We start from the raw sequence: 16897 nt of genomic DNA, 5'->3' as shown, positions 1-16897 counted from the left end.
TCAGCTCTCCAAGATGGTGGCCGCTGGCTTCCTTGGTGGACTTTCCATTGTGGGGGATAGAACTGGACCGCTTCCTTCCCCATCTCAAACCCTGAACTCAGCCTGGATCTCCGGTTGCACAGTTGGCTCGCGTTCGAGATTCAATAACCGGTCCTCGGTGATGGAAATCCTTCCTCTAGGTTTCGGTGCACCCCGATTTTGCTGTAAGTTCCTGACAAGATAGCTTTTTGTCGTTCTAACTCGTTATTCACCTGCGCAGTATCGCGGTACACGGGGTGTGATGCACTCTATTCGCGGCCATCTTCCCATCCCATTTATTGATGGTTGATTTTAATTCTTGCGCCAAAGGAGGCTTATTAAGGAAGTTGGGGCCTAATCCCACATGATGGAAATTAGGGCCTACTTTTTCTTCTATTAGACGCAGGTTCTCTGGTTTTATTCCTAGGTCCTTGATTCATTTTGAGTTGAGTTTTGTGCATGGTGAGAGATAGGGTTTAATTTCATTTTGTTTCATATGGATTTCCAGTTTCTCCAGTACCATTTGTTGAAGAAGCTATCTTTTCTCCAATGCATGTTTTCGTAACCTTTCTAATATAATTGTAATTTTGTGGGTTAGTCTCTATGTCCTCTATTCTGTACCATTGGTCTACCAGTCTGTTTTGGTGCCAATGCCATGCTGTTTTTGTTACTATTGCTCTGTAGTGTAGTTTAAGGTCTGATATAGTGATGCCGCCTACTTCACTCTCCTGCTAAGGATTGCTTTAGTTATTCTGGGTCTCTTATTTTTCCAGATGAATTTCTTGATTGCATTTTCTATTTCTATGAGGAATGTCATTGGGATTTTGATTGGAATTGCATTAAATCTTTATAGTGCTTTTCAAAGGATGGTCATTTTGATAATATTAATTCTGCCTATCCAAGAGCAAGATAGATCTTTTCATTTTCTAAGGTCTTCTTTGACTTCTTTCTTTAGGGTTATGTAGTTTTCATTATATAGATCTTTCACCTATTTCACTAAGTTGATTCCAAGTGGTTTTTTTTTTTTTTTTTTTTTTTTTGAGGCTATTGTCAATGGGGTGGTTTTCTTTGTTTTCCTTTCTGAGGATTTGTCACTGATATACAGAAATGCCTTTGATTTATGGGTGTTTATTTTATATCCTGGTACTTTGATTAATTCATTTACTAGTTCTAGAAGTTTTCTGGTGGAACTTTTAGGGTCTTCTAGGTATAGAATCATATCATCAGCAAGTAGTGCCAATTTGAGTTCTTCTTTTCCTATGTGTATCTCTTTAATTTCTTTTGCCTATCTAATTGCTCTGGCCAGTGTTTCAAGAACTATGTTAAATAGAAGTGGTGAAATAGTGCATTCCTGTCTTGTTCCAGTTTTTAGACGGAATACCTTCAGTTTTTCTCCATTCAGAATGATATTGGCCTGGGGCTTAGCATAGATAGCCTTTATGATGTTGTGATATGTTTCTGTTATCCCTAATTTTTCTAGTGTTTTGAACATGAAGGAGTGCTGTATTTTGTCAGATGCTTTTTTTTTTTTTTGCTTCTATTGAGATGATCATATGATTCTTATCTTTAAGTCTATTGATGTGATGAATTACACGTATTGATTTCCGTATGTTGAACCAACCTTGCATCTATGGGATGAGTCACACTTGATCATGGTGCACGATCTTTTGGATATGTTTTTGTAATCGATTTACCAGAATTTTATTGAGAATTTTTGCATCTATGTTCATTAGAGATATTGGTCTGAAGTTTTCTTTTTTTGATGTGTCAGCCTGGTTTTAGAATCAGGGTGATATTTGCCTCATAGAATAAGTTTGGAAGTGCTCCTTCTTTTTCTGTATCCTGAAATAAGTTGAAGAGTATCAGTATTAGTTCTTCTTTTAAAAGTCTTGTAGAACTTGGCTGGGTGTGCATCTGGTCCTGGGCTTTTCTTGGTTGGAAGACTTTTGATGGCATCACTTAAAATTGATCTGTTTAAATTGTATATAGCATTCTGGTTCAATTTGGACAAATTATATAATTATAGAAATTTGTCAATGCCTTCGATATTTAGTTCCCTCATTTCTAAAGGTAGGAAATTTTTCTGCTATTATTTCACTGAAAATGTGCTGCCACCCTCACAGTATCAACAAAGGATCTTGAGTAGGGGCAATGAGAGCTGGAGAAAAATACCAAGACAAAGAAAACACACAGATATTTTTAAGTAAAGCTAGGGCCAGGTAGGACAGTGCACTCTGATGGAGGAACAGTGACTCAGAACTCACTCTGCAAGTTTATTATGTAGGGTCTCATAATCACGAAGTTAACTATAGGGGCATTGTAAATAGTTTAAGGCTTGTGAGTTATCAAGAGGTTTCTTTGTGCACTAAAAAGTTTCTGAGCTAGTAACATTTTTGTAGCTATCCTACTGTTGCAGTGCTGGGAACATTCTTCTATTATCCTGCTACACCCAGGGAGCCCATTGTCCTGGAATGTCTGAAAACGGTTAGTGTAAGAGCCAAGTGTTAATAACATCCTTGCCTTTTTGAAAAGGAATTTTTCCCCCCAGGCTTGGCTTTTGCTGACTCTGCAGGATCAACCAATGACTGGGGACTTATCTACTGTCCACAAAAATGTTTCTTAATGCCATTGCCTGTATCTTCAGGGTCGCTTCTAACCCAATGACTCTTAAATTTTGTCTTTTGCTGTCCCAGAGTTCTTATATATTCTTGTTGTAGTTTTTTTTCCTTTATTGCATCCTGAGTATTCAAGTTTATATACTCGCTTCAAAGCATGAAGTTCTGTCTTTGAGGCCCAAAGTTCTATTTTCTACATAATCTAATCTGTTGGTCATACTTTCAAATGGAAGTTTTTATTTGATTCATTGTGTTATTTTCAAAAAGTTCTGAATATTTTTAGTTACTCTTTTTTTTCTCTCTCTTTTTTTAATTGAAATGGCCTTTTACCTTCTGTATTTGCTCCTGTAATTTTTTCCTCAATTCTTTTACTGGATCAAACCTTTCAATAATCATTTTTATAGTCTTTTATAGAAGTGGAATTTCATCCACTTCTGTATCTATGGGTTCCTTTGTTGGGGAATTATAAATGGTAGGGGCTTAGCTGTTCCTTCATGTTTTCAGAGGTCTTGAATTTGCTCATCTGTTGAGATGGATTCCTCTTCTTTAGGTGTATAGTTATTGTGTGTGTGTGTGTGTGTGTGTGTGTGGTAAGTTCTGTGTTCTTTGTATCTTTTAGCTTTAACCTCTAAGCTCCATGTAATCTGAGTATTAATTTGAGACTCCAGTGCTACTCAGTTTAAATCAATTATTCTCCAGTGCCACTAAGTTTTCTGCTGTTGAACAACTGATTTAATTTATTCTTAGAGAGCTTCTGCAATCCTCTGGGTTTTTCTAAACTATGGCTTTGTGACTTTTTTTTTTTTCGCTGTATGAGTAGATATCCAGGAGTGGGAACTGAGGTCTTCTTATAGCTCTTTATACTTGGGACCTGGTTTTGGTTTGGAGTTTTTATCTCCCCTATTCTTTGTGTTGAAGTATTGTTGGATCTCAAATGGGACTAGTTTGTGCATGGAGTGAGGTTCACTGTTATTTGGCTGAGTTGTAGCTCTGCAGTAGGATCTCTACCCTGTGAACTTGTAATTTCTCAGTCACTTTTCAGACCCTTTTAGAAAAAGGAGGGGCAAGCAGTAGCAATAATGGTAATGACTAATACACAGCCTTAAAATAAATGTCTGGTGCCTACTTTGATGTCTAGAATACTAATTGCCACATAGAAAGGAATGGTGTTGTCAGCATTTAACATCAGTATCAGCAACAAATACCTGTGAACTACATTTTCTCCTTTAACAGCAGCTGTAAACTGTATCCTCCATCATACTAATAATCACAACAACCTGAATGGTAGGGGCAAGAATTCTACAGACAGACAGTTTGTAGAATAGCTGATAGACAGTAAAGTTACAGTTACTTAAGTGAAGAAAAAATGAAGTAGGCAGGCATGAGAAAGTTTAAAAATATATAAAAAGTGAGCAGAGAGGAAGCAACGGAACAATTAACAGATAATGCTACAAAGAATAAAGAATGAAAATAACTAAAAATAATAATATAAAGAGGAAGAGGAAACAAAAGAATTTGGCTATTAGAGGAGAAAGAAAGTGAGGAGGACATAATGAGAGGAACAAAAACAGATAAACAAAAAATCAAACCAAAACGAACCCACAAAGAATCTGCCCTTCCAAAGTTTAAAAAAAAAAGGCTAAATAATAAAGAGGTAATTAAAATATGATTAAAGTGAAAGAAAAATTATCAAACTGATTAGTGCAGTGATAACACACAGAGTAAAATAGAGTAAAAAAAAAACAAGTAAAAGAGACAGAGATGGAGAAAAACCTAGAGAAAAAATTCTCAATGAAAAATGAAGGGCTTGTCTGCACTGAGATGGTTAAAAACTGTTTTGCAAGGATGCATGTCACTGCCTATGCTGTTGCATCCTTCTGTGCATTTCTTTGTGGGCTATGAATCCCTTGGATCAAGGACTGACCTCTTTATGTTTCTCACCAAGATGCCAGGCGGTGTGGCCTGGAACTGGCATATGTTGTAGTAGCTCTCTGCTTCCTATCTTATGGTGTAGGGTAGTACAGGTTGGGGAGTACTGACAGTTGGAGTTTTGTCTGGATGGAAAGGTCCATGCTGTCCCAGGGCTGATGCAGAGTTCTAAATGGAAACTTCCTGCAGAGAGATTTTGAGCTTGCCCCACCACCTCTGGGTTGGTTAAGATAGCCGCCTTCTCTACTCCACAGATTCTCCCACGCCAAATTTATTCACAGTGCTTTTTTCTCTTTCTGTCTCAGTTATCCCTCTTCTCTGCAAGGAACAAAGCTGATGCAGCTCAAGTATATTTCTTGTTCTATGACTAAAGCTTTTTAATTTCTGTATCTCTATAATGATTTTACTGTCAGATGTTGAATTTTAGTGAATTCTTTTAGAAAACTCACCTTGCTGAGAAGGAATATTCCTACTGCTTGAATCTAAAACTGGAGTAACTACAAAAATCTGTAGTGTTTTATACATTAATAGCAAACTATCTGAAATGTTGCATTTGTACTAGCTATAAAAAACAAAATATATGTGAATAAATTCATCCAAGGAGGTGAAATATTTCTACCCTGAAAACAACAAAACATTGATAAAAGAAATTGAAGTGAATACAAGTAAATGGAAAGGTATTTCCATGGATTAGAAGAATTAATGTTGTTTAAATGGTTGTATTACCCAAAGCAATCTATAGATTTTATTTTTGGTATATAGGACATTAACACACTTTCCAAAAGTAAAACCACTAAATAATATACTTAGGAAATTATCACTTTCCCTTTCAGCTCATTCTCTCCACTTCACCCCACCTTCTTTCTAATTTTGGTAACCTGTTTATGATTTATTCTTCCTATATGACTTCAGATGTATACTTTAATTTTTCCCTGTAATACAAAATATGCTTTGCTTTTGTCATTCAATAATAGTGTAAATCACTGTTATTTCATAGCAATCTTCCTTATTGTTTTAAGTATGTGTTATAGTTTATTCAACCAGTATCCTATTTTGGCTGTTAGGTAGTTTGCAGCATTTTGCAGTTGCAAATAATATTGTAATGAAAAACTTTGTGATGTGTTTTCACATTTTAGCAGTGTGTACTCAGGGAAAATGCATAACTTTTAAATCTTTATTTCTGATTATGTCTTTTGGCGTTAAAAAGTGTTCTCATTTGTCTTGTTTAGTAGATGTTTTGCCTGAATTCTACCGACTCATATCATGGTCTAGATATCTCTGCTTTCTTATTGTTTTCTTTTTATTTAGTGTATCTGTACCTGTCCCTTTACACTTGCCTTTTGGAATCACTATTTTAAGTATATCTCTCATATTAATAGAGTGACTGTCTTGCTAAACTATCCTATCTGAAAGTCCAGAGTCCTAGGAAATACCTCAGTCCTGGGCAAACTGGAATGGTTGGTTACCCAATAATATTTATGCATAGACTTGAGTTTTGTGAATCCTTGAGCCCATTTAAATATCCTTTTCCTTTAGTATATAATGTTAAGCCCTTACATATTTATTGATGTAACTGATAATGTTTGGTTTCAATATGTCATGTCATACTTCCTATGTCTTTTTCATGTGTTGTGATTATCATTTTTCTTTAAAATTTTCTTTGGTACTTTGCAAAATGTTTTAATTTTTGTTTCCTGATCTTTTATACTTATTTCTCTGTATCATTTTCATTGTTTTCCTATCTTTTCCAGTGCCCTGTATCAAGTTTCATTTGAAACCATGCTACCTTGGGCACCTTGTCTTTATTTCTAAGATGGTTTTTCTTTTTTAGAAAATTTATTTCTTGAGTTGATACACGCTCATTTTTTTTCTTTTCAGACATTGTTGAATTGTGAATGTAGGCATTAAAAAATATCTCCAAATGCTTGTTTGAAGATCTTTAATTCAGTTTGAAAATTTGTGCTATAATTTACTTCTATTTTGTGTTGTTTTTGGAGGGCAGAATTTTTGTCAGTCACCCCCCCATCCCCATTTCTTTTAATAAGAGCTTTTAATGGAGTTTGTCTGGTTTTTCTTATTTCTAATTACTTCATGTGTGTGTGTGTGGGGGGGTGGGGGCTATGCATGCATTTAGGTTCAGTTAAAAAAAAAAAAGATGAACTTGTAGATGATGATAAGTGAGGGGATAGGTTAAATACGGTGGCCTATGGTTCCTTGTTATTTTGTTATCCTTAATTTCCCCTTGTCACATCATTCTTTCTCATTATTAGATGTATTCAAGGGACACCTCTTTCTTCCTCAGCCCAGAAGTAGTGCTTTCCAGAGAAAGCCACCTGTAATCCTTCTCTTTCAGTTCTCTTCTCTATAGCTGTTGCTATACCTCCAAATCCTAGACCCCGGGTCAGAATTTTTGTACTTAGTTTTGAACTTTCTCTTTCTCAGGATAATTATGTCTGTTCTTTCTTTATGGTTCCCACTTCTTTCTGCTCTTTCCCACAGATTCTTTTAAGAGTTTTCTTCTCTTTATCTCTGTCCCCATAGGTTGTGGCAGGAATTTCAAGGAGAGCTCTGTTGGGATTTGTATTTATTCCTCTCCTTATAGGAAATTTGAAGTTTGTGACATGCTTTTTCAAATAATGTTGGAGGCATAAGCCTTGTGTGGTCTCATTTGTATTCCTTGTTTTGACATACTTATATTTGAGTAGAAATTCAGATTCAGGTGATACCCATTCTAGGACCAATTGGAACTCTTTTTTTTTTTTTTATAGTTTTCAATAGGTCTTACTGTATGTTCAGTCTTTTGACAAACTGATTAGGTCATGCTTATACTAATATGCACTTTTCTCCTTTTTCATGATTCCCTTATTGATTTTATATTTAATTGTGTACATTTTTATTTCCATGATTACTTATTGATAAATTTATTGAGGATGGGAGTGAGTTTCTTAGGTATATTAGCATCTCACTGTCTAGACTACCTGCTACTTACTGGATACTCTTGAGATAATTACTGAATTAATCTTTTATCTTGTTATATTCTTTTTCTTCTAAACCCTTTGTTTATTTACATGGTAGATGCTGAGAAAAACTCTTCAAGGGTCTGAGAATGAAGAACTAGAAATAGCACCATCTGAGCTACCATCTTTGGTGCCATTTGGGGATGTGGTATGTATGATTAACCCTCAAAAACCCAGTGTAAATTATTTATGATTGGATATAAAGCATTATTGAGGTTTATAATTTGGTAATCAAAGAGTGTGTGCATAAAATGATATTCTCTGAAAACATACTCATGAAGTTATTCTTTTTATGAGTCAGAAAAACATTATAATAATTTCTGAAATTATGGAAATCATCCTGATTCACAGAAACAGTGATTTTTTTAATATTTATTTTTATTTGTACACAATACATTTATTTTGTTTACTTACTTTTATGTGGTGCTGAGGATCAAACCCAGGGCCTTGCATGTGCTAGGCAAGTGCTCTACCGCTGAGCCACAACCCCAGCCCCAGAAACAGTGATTTTTATACTTAAGATTCCCAAATCCAGTTGTATCAGAATTACCTGGGATACTTTTTTAAATCATTGATTTGGGCATCATCTAAGATCTGCTAAGTTGGAATCTCCTTCAGAAGATGGGCCTGGGAATCGGTGTTTTACTGAGCTTTTCTATTGATTTATATATTTATTGCCAGATTGACTTTCAGTTTGAAATTGACCCCACACCCCTTCCCTGTCCAAAAAAGGTCCCACAGAAACAAAAGCCAACATAGTCATCAGACATACATACACTGGATCTGCTATTGAGGCAGAAAAGTCTGTCATTCTGTTTTGGGTGGTTTAGAGTATAGGACATGAGGATCTATGCATATTTGGAACTGAAATATCATGGCATTCCTTTACAAGAATAATGAATACCTTTATTCTTTTATAGCACTATTAGAGAAGTTACTGGGTATAAGAATTTCCCTTGTCCCTCTTCTTTACTTCCTGTCATATACAACCTTTAATATAATATTTCTTCTAATTTTATTGTTTTCTGATGCTAAACATGGTTAAGTATACTTTAATAGTATATATTAGAATTAAAGTTTCCTATATTCATTTTGTATTTGATTTATGGTTAAAGCACAATTTTCTTTAACATTTAGAAAAATCTTTTAAAAGTGAGAATGACTATTTCTTGATCTCTGGCGTGTTCTAGGCAATGAATGATTGTTGAATGAATTAAGTGGTTTTCGGATACTGAGTAAAAGAGCTTATTCAAAACAAAGTATATTTCTTATTTTTAATGTGCAGTATGCTGTATTTTATCATTTTCACCTAATATAAAATAAAAACAATTCAAAGAATGATGATTAGATTTTAAGTTTATAATGAAATATTCCTTTGCTTTGTGTTCTTGTTCCTGTAAGTTTATTGGGAACTTAATCCTGCTCACTTTTTTTTCCCTCTCTGCTTCTTTCTAATGCTTTCCATTAACTAGATATTTTAAATGAGAAGCAATATTTCTAATGAGAATAAAGTGAACTTGATTCTTAAAATTTTAAATATAGTTCAGTGTGAAGTGGAAGATAAGTTAACTTTGTAAAACATGCATTTACTATCTGTGTTTTTGTTTTGATGCTTGTAGGTTGGCTGCCTGGCTGTTCATGTAAAGAACTGCAGAAATTTTGCACAGAGGAGTATCCTTTCTTTGGGTTTAAAACTCATAGTATGATTATATCTCATTGTTTTAGTTATCCACTGCTGCATTCCAAACCTCTCCAACACTTTTAGGGCTATAAGACTTTAGCAGTTTTATTGTCAATAATTATCTGTGTATCCACTTGATGGTACCTCTGCTTCACAGTAGCATAGCTTGGGTAGCTGTAGTTACCTGGCAGTTCAAAAGGGCTGTGATATCTCAAGTACCACATTTACATGTCTGGTGCTTTAGTGAGGATGACTGGAAGGTTGGGCTTAGTTGGGTTGCTGAAATTGTTGGAAGTATCATGTACTTTTTTTTTTGTGGTGCTTGAGTTTTGCATATGTCAGGTATACATATGTCAGTGTTTTACTGAGCTTTTCAAGTAATACTGAACTGTATTAGTTGAATTTTTCAAAACTTCTCTTTATATAAAAAGAAACACCAAGTCTCCATAATGAGTGGTTTTATGCCATAAGTTTAAAAATAAGCATTTAGTTTATTTAAGGGACTGATATAAAATAAATCTTTTAAAAATATTTAAAGGAAGCATATGTATTACTTACAAATTAGTATTATATCCAAGAAAAACTTTCATTCTTTCTATGTGGTCCATCATGCTTATTTTTTCCTATACTAATTTTGATTTTAAAATGTTTATATTTTTTATCTTGGTTACTAAGATTTTAGTATTCTATTAATTTTACACCCTAGGTGAATGCCATTTTAGTCCCAGTCCTAGTCATGTCTATTGCAATTTATGGGTTAAAGTAATCATAAGGCCAGCTCAGATTCAAGGGCAGAGAAGGTAAACTCCACTTTTTTATGTGGAAGTGACAAAAGAATTTTGAACATCTATAATCTATTCCAATCATCATGCAAGTTAAAGGAAAATATATTATCTAGGATGTAATACTAATTTGTTTGAAAGTAGTATATATGCTTCCCTCAAATATTTTTAAAGGATTTATTTTATACCAGTCCCTTAAATAAACTGAATGCTTATTTTTAGACTTATGACATAAAACCATTCATTATGGAGACTTTGGTGTTTCTTTTTATATAAAGAGAAGTTTTAAAAACATTTTGTGTGGAGATTTGTAAAAGATAATTAAATCATGAAAAAAAATTGTTTTAAAGCCTGGAGTACTATGAAAGATAATAAAACAGATCAGTACAGTATAAATAGAGTGTATAGTAAGGTGAACTGGATAGTAGAACACTTTGCTCCAAATTCTGTTGCCTTAAAATTAAAATAATTCTTCCCAAGTGACAGTTTTCTGACTATATAATTTTTCTACAAAATTATGTTGTTATATATATTACATATACCTGGAAGTTAATATGTAGAAAATTTTGCAAAGAAATTATGATGTATATCATATTGTATCTATCAGTGATGGGCAAAATATTATTTTAAGATTTCTTTTCTCTTTTTAAATATACTTTACAATTACCTTGTTTACTTGGTTGATTTTTTTTTTTTTTAGGACTTTAGCCTGAATTATAGAATGAATTAATTTTATAATGTGTATTTGTTCAATTACAACAAAAATTTATTTCCTAAACATTCTATTTTCAGTCACTTCACAACCTTTCATCGATTTGTTCATTCGCATCTCTGTAAACAACATTATGAAATCTACAAAGCGTCATATCTTACTGCTTAGAAGTAGTGAAAAGAGCACTGTAGTTCGGTTTGATGAAATTAAGTATTTTTCCGTGCAGGTAAAGTTATAATTCTCTTCAGGATATAATATTTCTTTACAGTTTCAAATATTCTACTCTAATTATACCTTTTTTAATAGGAAGGAAAGAAAGATAAGTAGTGACTTTTTATTTGGTATTTACAGTATTCTATTTCTGTACTGTGGTCTATAATGGTATTTTTAAATAAACAGATTGCTGGGAAATGCATAATTTAGTGGATTCTTTTTTGAGATGTTATAGTCTGTGATTTTGAATGTTTATTATGTATGTTTTTTCTGTAGTTTGGTTTTCCTTTTTCATCTACCTTCTTCTACCCTTTTTTATTTTTATCTACTTTCCTTCTTTTCTGATTTCCCCTTATATAAACTCTTAATTATGTTTACACAGATTAACATATTCAGTCTTTATAACAACTCCAAAAGATAGATTTGTAAATCTATCTATCTATATGTCACATACATGGAGATAGACACAGAGATGTACATATACATTCTCTTATTATCATCCTTATTTTACAGGAGAGGTAACTGAAGTGCTGTGTGGTTAAAGAACTTATGTTAAGGTCATAGAGCTAGTATGTGGTGAGCTGTAATATATGCACTCTGACTCCAGACCACCCATCGTTAAAGTGCCTCTCACACCAGGACTTGCTGTGTTTCTATTTATAGTTAAACAGATTCTTAGATTGTAAAATGTATTTCAAACCTTTTTTTTTTTGAATAGTGACACTATTTCATAGACTTGTAGGATTCATTGATTAAAGCCCAATTATATCTTAATAGTTTTATTATATTAGTTGAATTTTAGCAAAATTCTAAAGCATTTCCTTTATACACCATGTGTTTTTACAAAGTTTGAATGTTGGATATGAAAGCATGAATGGAAAAATAAAAGCAACAAATAAGACAGTTTTGCTACAGGTAGTTCATATGGTTTCTTTTATTTTGCAAATAGCTTTCCTAAATTGATAGGCAAGTTCTCAAAAATACCAGGCATGGTGGAGCATTTTTTTTTTTAGAAAGAAACTGTGCCACTGTCAGGTATGTGAAGGTTCAGTGGGGGAGGGGAAGCTCTCCTGTGAACCAAAAGAAAAAAATTTACTGATTTCAAGGAATGCACATTCCACCATCTGGCAAATACATAAGGAAACTATCATCCTGCATAGCTGCAGTAACAGAGAAGAGATTTCCAGCACTTTCCTGTGTATTCAGTGAGAGCTGGGATGGGACTTTGTTGTCTAGGCTTTCTGCATGGGAGATGAGAAGTCCCTGGAGAGAGAGAGTAGGGGAGAATGTGGAGAGGAGAGAGGGAGAGAGAGTCTAAGACTCAACAACCTCTGATTTTCTTTTCACTGGGTTGGTGATCACCAGCCCTGAAGGAAGTCATTGAGCTGGGAGAATGGACCTGTTGGAGGCTCTGAGCAGTAGGAGTGAGATTGATTGTCATGCAGAGGAAGATGGAGCAGCTTTCCTTTTGAAATTAGCAGTCTGAGCTTTGCTTTGTGTTAAGGGTCCAGTTTGTATGGATGTGGAATGAGATTGGGAATGGGTGTGCCTTGATTTGGTTTGGTGGAAAGCATGCCTGCCACACTCCACCCAACCCCAGACCTGGTGGGCAGCTACCTTCCCCATGCTCAGAGGTATTTGGAGGATTTGTTGGGGTAACTGAGACCCTAGCCATCCCCTGTTACCCCCATAAAACAAATGGAGGCTCTTGTGATATGGAATGCAGCACAATCAGGATCAATCTGCAGGTGAGTGTGTTGGTCAGAAGTTCTGCTATAGCCATGCCCTGTCCCTAGGCCTACTGAGGGTGAATTTAGTTTTGCAGTAAATAGCATACACTTAGGACTTTCTGTTGTTAAGGAGGAGTGGAGCTCACCATACAAACTCCCCTAATAAATTTTGCCTATTTGGGTTGGAATTAATGAGGAACAAACTCTGATTATATCCTACACACCTACCTGTAGCTGGTGGATTCTAAAATGAAGCCCTGGAAAAAAGGGCTTAATTTTAATTACATTTTAATTGCTTCAGTAAGGAGAAATTTTAATCTTTTGTTTGTTTGTTTTCTGAGTTCATTATTTTTTGTAAATGGTTTTGTTTTATTTTCTCTCATTTGTTTTCCATATTTATATCTAATTTTATGTATATTTTTAATTAATTGACTCTTTTCAGTATTTCTTTTCTTTCTCAACTTTATTTCTATCCCATCCTTCCTCTCCACTTGCTCCTCTCCTCTTCCTTTCCCTTCCCTTCTTTTCCCTTCCCTTTCTTTTCCCTTGCTTCCTAAGATGTAATTTAAGATTTACAGGCCTTGCCAGGCATAGTGGCACATTCCTGTAATCCCAGAGGCTTGGGAGGCTGAGGCAGGAGGATGATGAGTTCAAAGCCAGCCTCAGCAACTTAGTGAGGCCCTGTCTCTAAATAAAGTATTTTAAAATGGGGTGCTGGGAATGTGGCTCAATGATTAAACACACCTGAGTTCAATCCCTGGTCCCCTTTCCCCCCTCAAAAAGATTTATTGGTCTTGAGGAAGGACTAGAGAATATAGGTTAATAGCATAGATAACCTATTCAGTGAAATAATGCCATAAAAGTTCCCAAAATTTGGAAATGAGATGGACATTCAGATATGGAGACATTTAGAACCCCAAATAGTCAAGACCTGAAAGAAACCTCTCTATATTATATAGTAGGGTTAAAATGCCAAAAATTCAGAACAAAGAAGGAACTTTAAAAGCTGCAAGAGAGAAATGCCAAGGCATCAATGGAGACAAACACATCAGACTAACAGGTTTTTCAGAACTCTAAAACACAGGAGACCATGGAACTATGCATATCATACCATGAAAGGAAGCAACTGCCAATCCAGATTACTATATCCTGCAAAGTTATCCTTCAGGATATAAGGAAATATAAAAACCTTCCAAGATAAACATGAACTAAAAAATTCATGAACACTAAGTCAGCATTGAAGAAGATACTTAAAGGAATCCTGCACACAGGATAAGAAAATAAAACATCCAAGTGAGCATGGAAAGGATAAATATCATTAGCAGAGTAGATAAGCACGAGAATTAGGAACAAATAAAGCATTAGAAATAAAATGACGGGAAGTATACATACCTCTCTGTAGTAACACTGTAAATGGTCTTGATTCTTATTAAAAAATAAGACTCAACTGTATGTTGTCTGTTTACACACACCTCACCAGGAAAGTTACTCTCAGACTGAAATTGAAAGGATGGAAAATTATATTCCATGCAAATGAAATCTGGAAGCAAGTGGGGGTAGCTTTTTTTTAATCATACAAAGCAAACTTCAAGCCAAGATTAAAAGAGCCAAAGGTCACTATATATTGATAAAAAGAACCATCCAACAAGAAGATATAACAATTATAAATATTTGTGCCCCAAACGTTGGTACAATTTCATAAAACAAACACTAATCAACATAAAGGAGCATATAGATCCTAATTCAATGCACTACTCTCAGTAATGGTCATTCAGACTAAAATTTAAAAAAAAAAAGACGCTGCAGAGTTAAAGCAACACCTTAGATCAAATTTACTTAACAGACATCCTCAGAATATTTCATCTAACAACAACTGAATATACCCTCTTCTCAACTGCTCACAGAACTTTCTTCAAAATAGATCATATAATAGGCTACAAAGCAAGTTTTAGCAAATATAGAAAAAAAGAATTCCTTGCTTCTTATCAGATCATAATGTAATTAAATTAGAAATCAACAGTAATAAAAGCTACAGAAACTCTTCAAAAACATGGAGATTGAATTATTGTTCAAACTTTTGAATTATGACTGACAGGGTCTTCAAAGAAATCAGGGGAAAAATTTAAAAACTCTTATAATCAAATGGGAATGGAACCACCATTTTGACCCAGCTATTCCTCTTCTTGGACTATACCCAAAGGACCTAAAAACAGCATGCTATAGGGACACAGCCACATCAATGTTTAAAGCAGCACAATTCACAATAGCTAAACTGTGGAACCAACCTAGATGTCCTTCAGTGGATGAATGGATAAAAAAAATGTGGCATTTATACACAATGGAATATTACTCAGCAATAAAAAATAAGATCACGGCTTTTGCAGGGAAATGGATGGCATTAGAGAAGTGAAGTTAGCCAGTCCCCCAAAACAAATGCCGAATGTCTTCTCTGATATAAGGGGGGTGACTCAAAATGGGGTTGGGAGGGGGAGAGCAAGGGAGGAAGATTACCTCTAGATAGGGAATAGGGGTGGGAGGGAAAGGAGGGAGAAGGGGAATAGCATGGATTGTGAAAGGAGACCCTCATCATTATACAAAATACATGTATGAAGATGTGAATTTGGTGTCAACATACCTTCTATATAATCAAAGATATGATAAATTATGATATAATGGTGTATTAAGAATTGTAATGCAAAAATAAAAATATTAAAAAAATGAGAATAGAAACATAATATAGAAGAATCCAGCGGGTATAGTAAAGGCAGTTCTAAGAGGGAGTGCCTACATAAAAACAAAACAGATATAAAATGAATGACCTAATGCTGTATCTCAAGAGTCTTAGAAAAATGAGACCAATTCCAAACCAGTACAAAGAAAGAATTAAGATCAGAGATGAAATTATTGAAGTAGAGAATTGAAGAATAGCACAAACAATAAATGAAAAAATGAGTTGTTTCTTTGAAAAGGTAAACAAGATTGATAAACTAATAAAATTAGAAATGGAAAAGGAGATATTATAACAGATACCACTGAAATCCAGAGGATCATTAGGGACTGTTTTGATAAACTTACATGCCAATAAAGTGGAAAATCTCTGAGAAATGGTTGCATTTCTAGACATATATTTCATATCAAAATTGAAGCAAGAGAACATAGAAAACATAAACAGACCAACAAGCAATGAGATTGAAGCAGTAATAAAAAGTCTCCCATCAAAGAAAAAAAAGCCCAAGACCAGATGGATTCATGACTGAATTTTTTAAGCCTTTTGAAGAAGAACCAACACCAATTCTTCTCAAATTATTCTGTGAAATACAAAGGAAAGAAACACTTCCAATGCTCCTTTATTATTCCATGAAATACAAAGGAAAGGAATACTTCCAAACTCATTCTACAAAGACACTATCACCCTGAATTCAAAACTGGACAAAGACATATCAAAGAAAGAAAATTACAGGCCAATGTCCTTGATGAACATAGATGCAAAAATTCTTTTTTTTCAGTTGTTGATGGACTTTATTTTATTCATTTATTTATATATATATATGGTGCTGAGAATCAAACTCAGTGCCTCACAATGTGAAGCAAGTGCTCTATTACTGAGCCACAACCCCAGCCCACAAAAATTCTTAATATAACATTTGCAAACCAAATTGAGTGGTGCATTAAAAATATCATACACTATGATCAAATGGGTTTTATTCCAGGGATATAAGGATGATTCAGCAATGTAATTCATATAAATTAAATCAAGGACAAAAAGCACATAATTATCTCAGTAGATGCAGAAAAAAACTTTTGACCAAATTCAGCACCCATTCATGATACAATCATGAAATTAGATTGAAGGAACTTATTTCAATATTATAAAGACTTATATATGACAAATCTAAAGCCAACATTATAGTGAATGGGGGAAAACTGAAAGTATTTTCTCTAAAATCAAGAGCAAGATAAAAGTGTTCATTTTCACCATTCCTTTTCAGTGTTGTACTGAAACTTCAGGCAGAGTAATTAAGCATGAGAAAGAAATAAAAGGGATGACAAAAAGGAGAAAAAGTCAAATTGTCAAGTGTTCCCTTTTTACACTTCATGAAATAGTTTGTGGAGCAATGACATTCATTATTATTTAAAGGTCTGATGGAATTCAGCTGGGATTTGCTTTGTTGGAAGGGTTTGTATGATATGTTCAGAATC

General features: G+C 34.3%; 1 protein-coding gene across 1 annotated transcript in view; it reads left to right on the top strand.

The window, feature by feature from the left end:
• The first annotated feature begins 7504 nt into the window (after positions 1–7504).
• C2cd6 (C2 calcium dependent domain containing 6) overlaps positions 7505–16897 on the top strand; it is a 101556-nt gene continuing 92163 nt past the window's right edge. Inside the window, 3 exon segments of the mRNA XM_015480974.2 lie at positions 7505–7727; positions 9199–9250; positions 10835–10980. Coding sequence (XP_015336460.2) covers positions 7638–7727; positions 9199–9250; positions 10835–10980 — 288 coding nt within the window. The 5' untranslated portion in view covers positions 7505–7637.

This window comes from Marmota marmota, unplaced genomic scaffold (genome assembly GCF_001458135.2).
Source record: "Marmota marmota marmota unplaced genomic scaffold, marMar, whole genome shotgun sequence".
NCBI lineage: Eukaryota > Metazoa > Chordata > Mammalia > Rodentia > Sciuridae > Marmota > Marmota marmota.
Note: the sequence above shows the minus strand (reverse complement) of the source record. Positions and strands in the feature narration are given on the sequence as shown.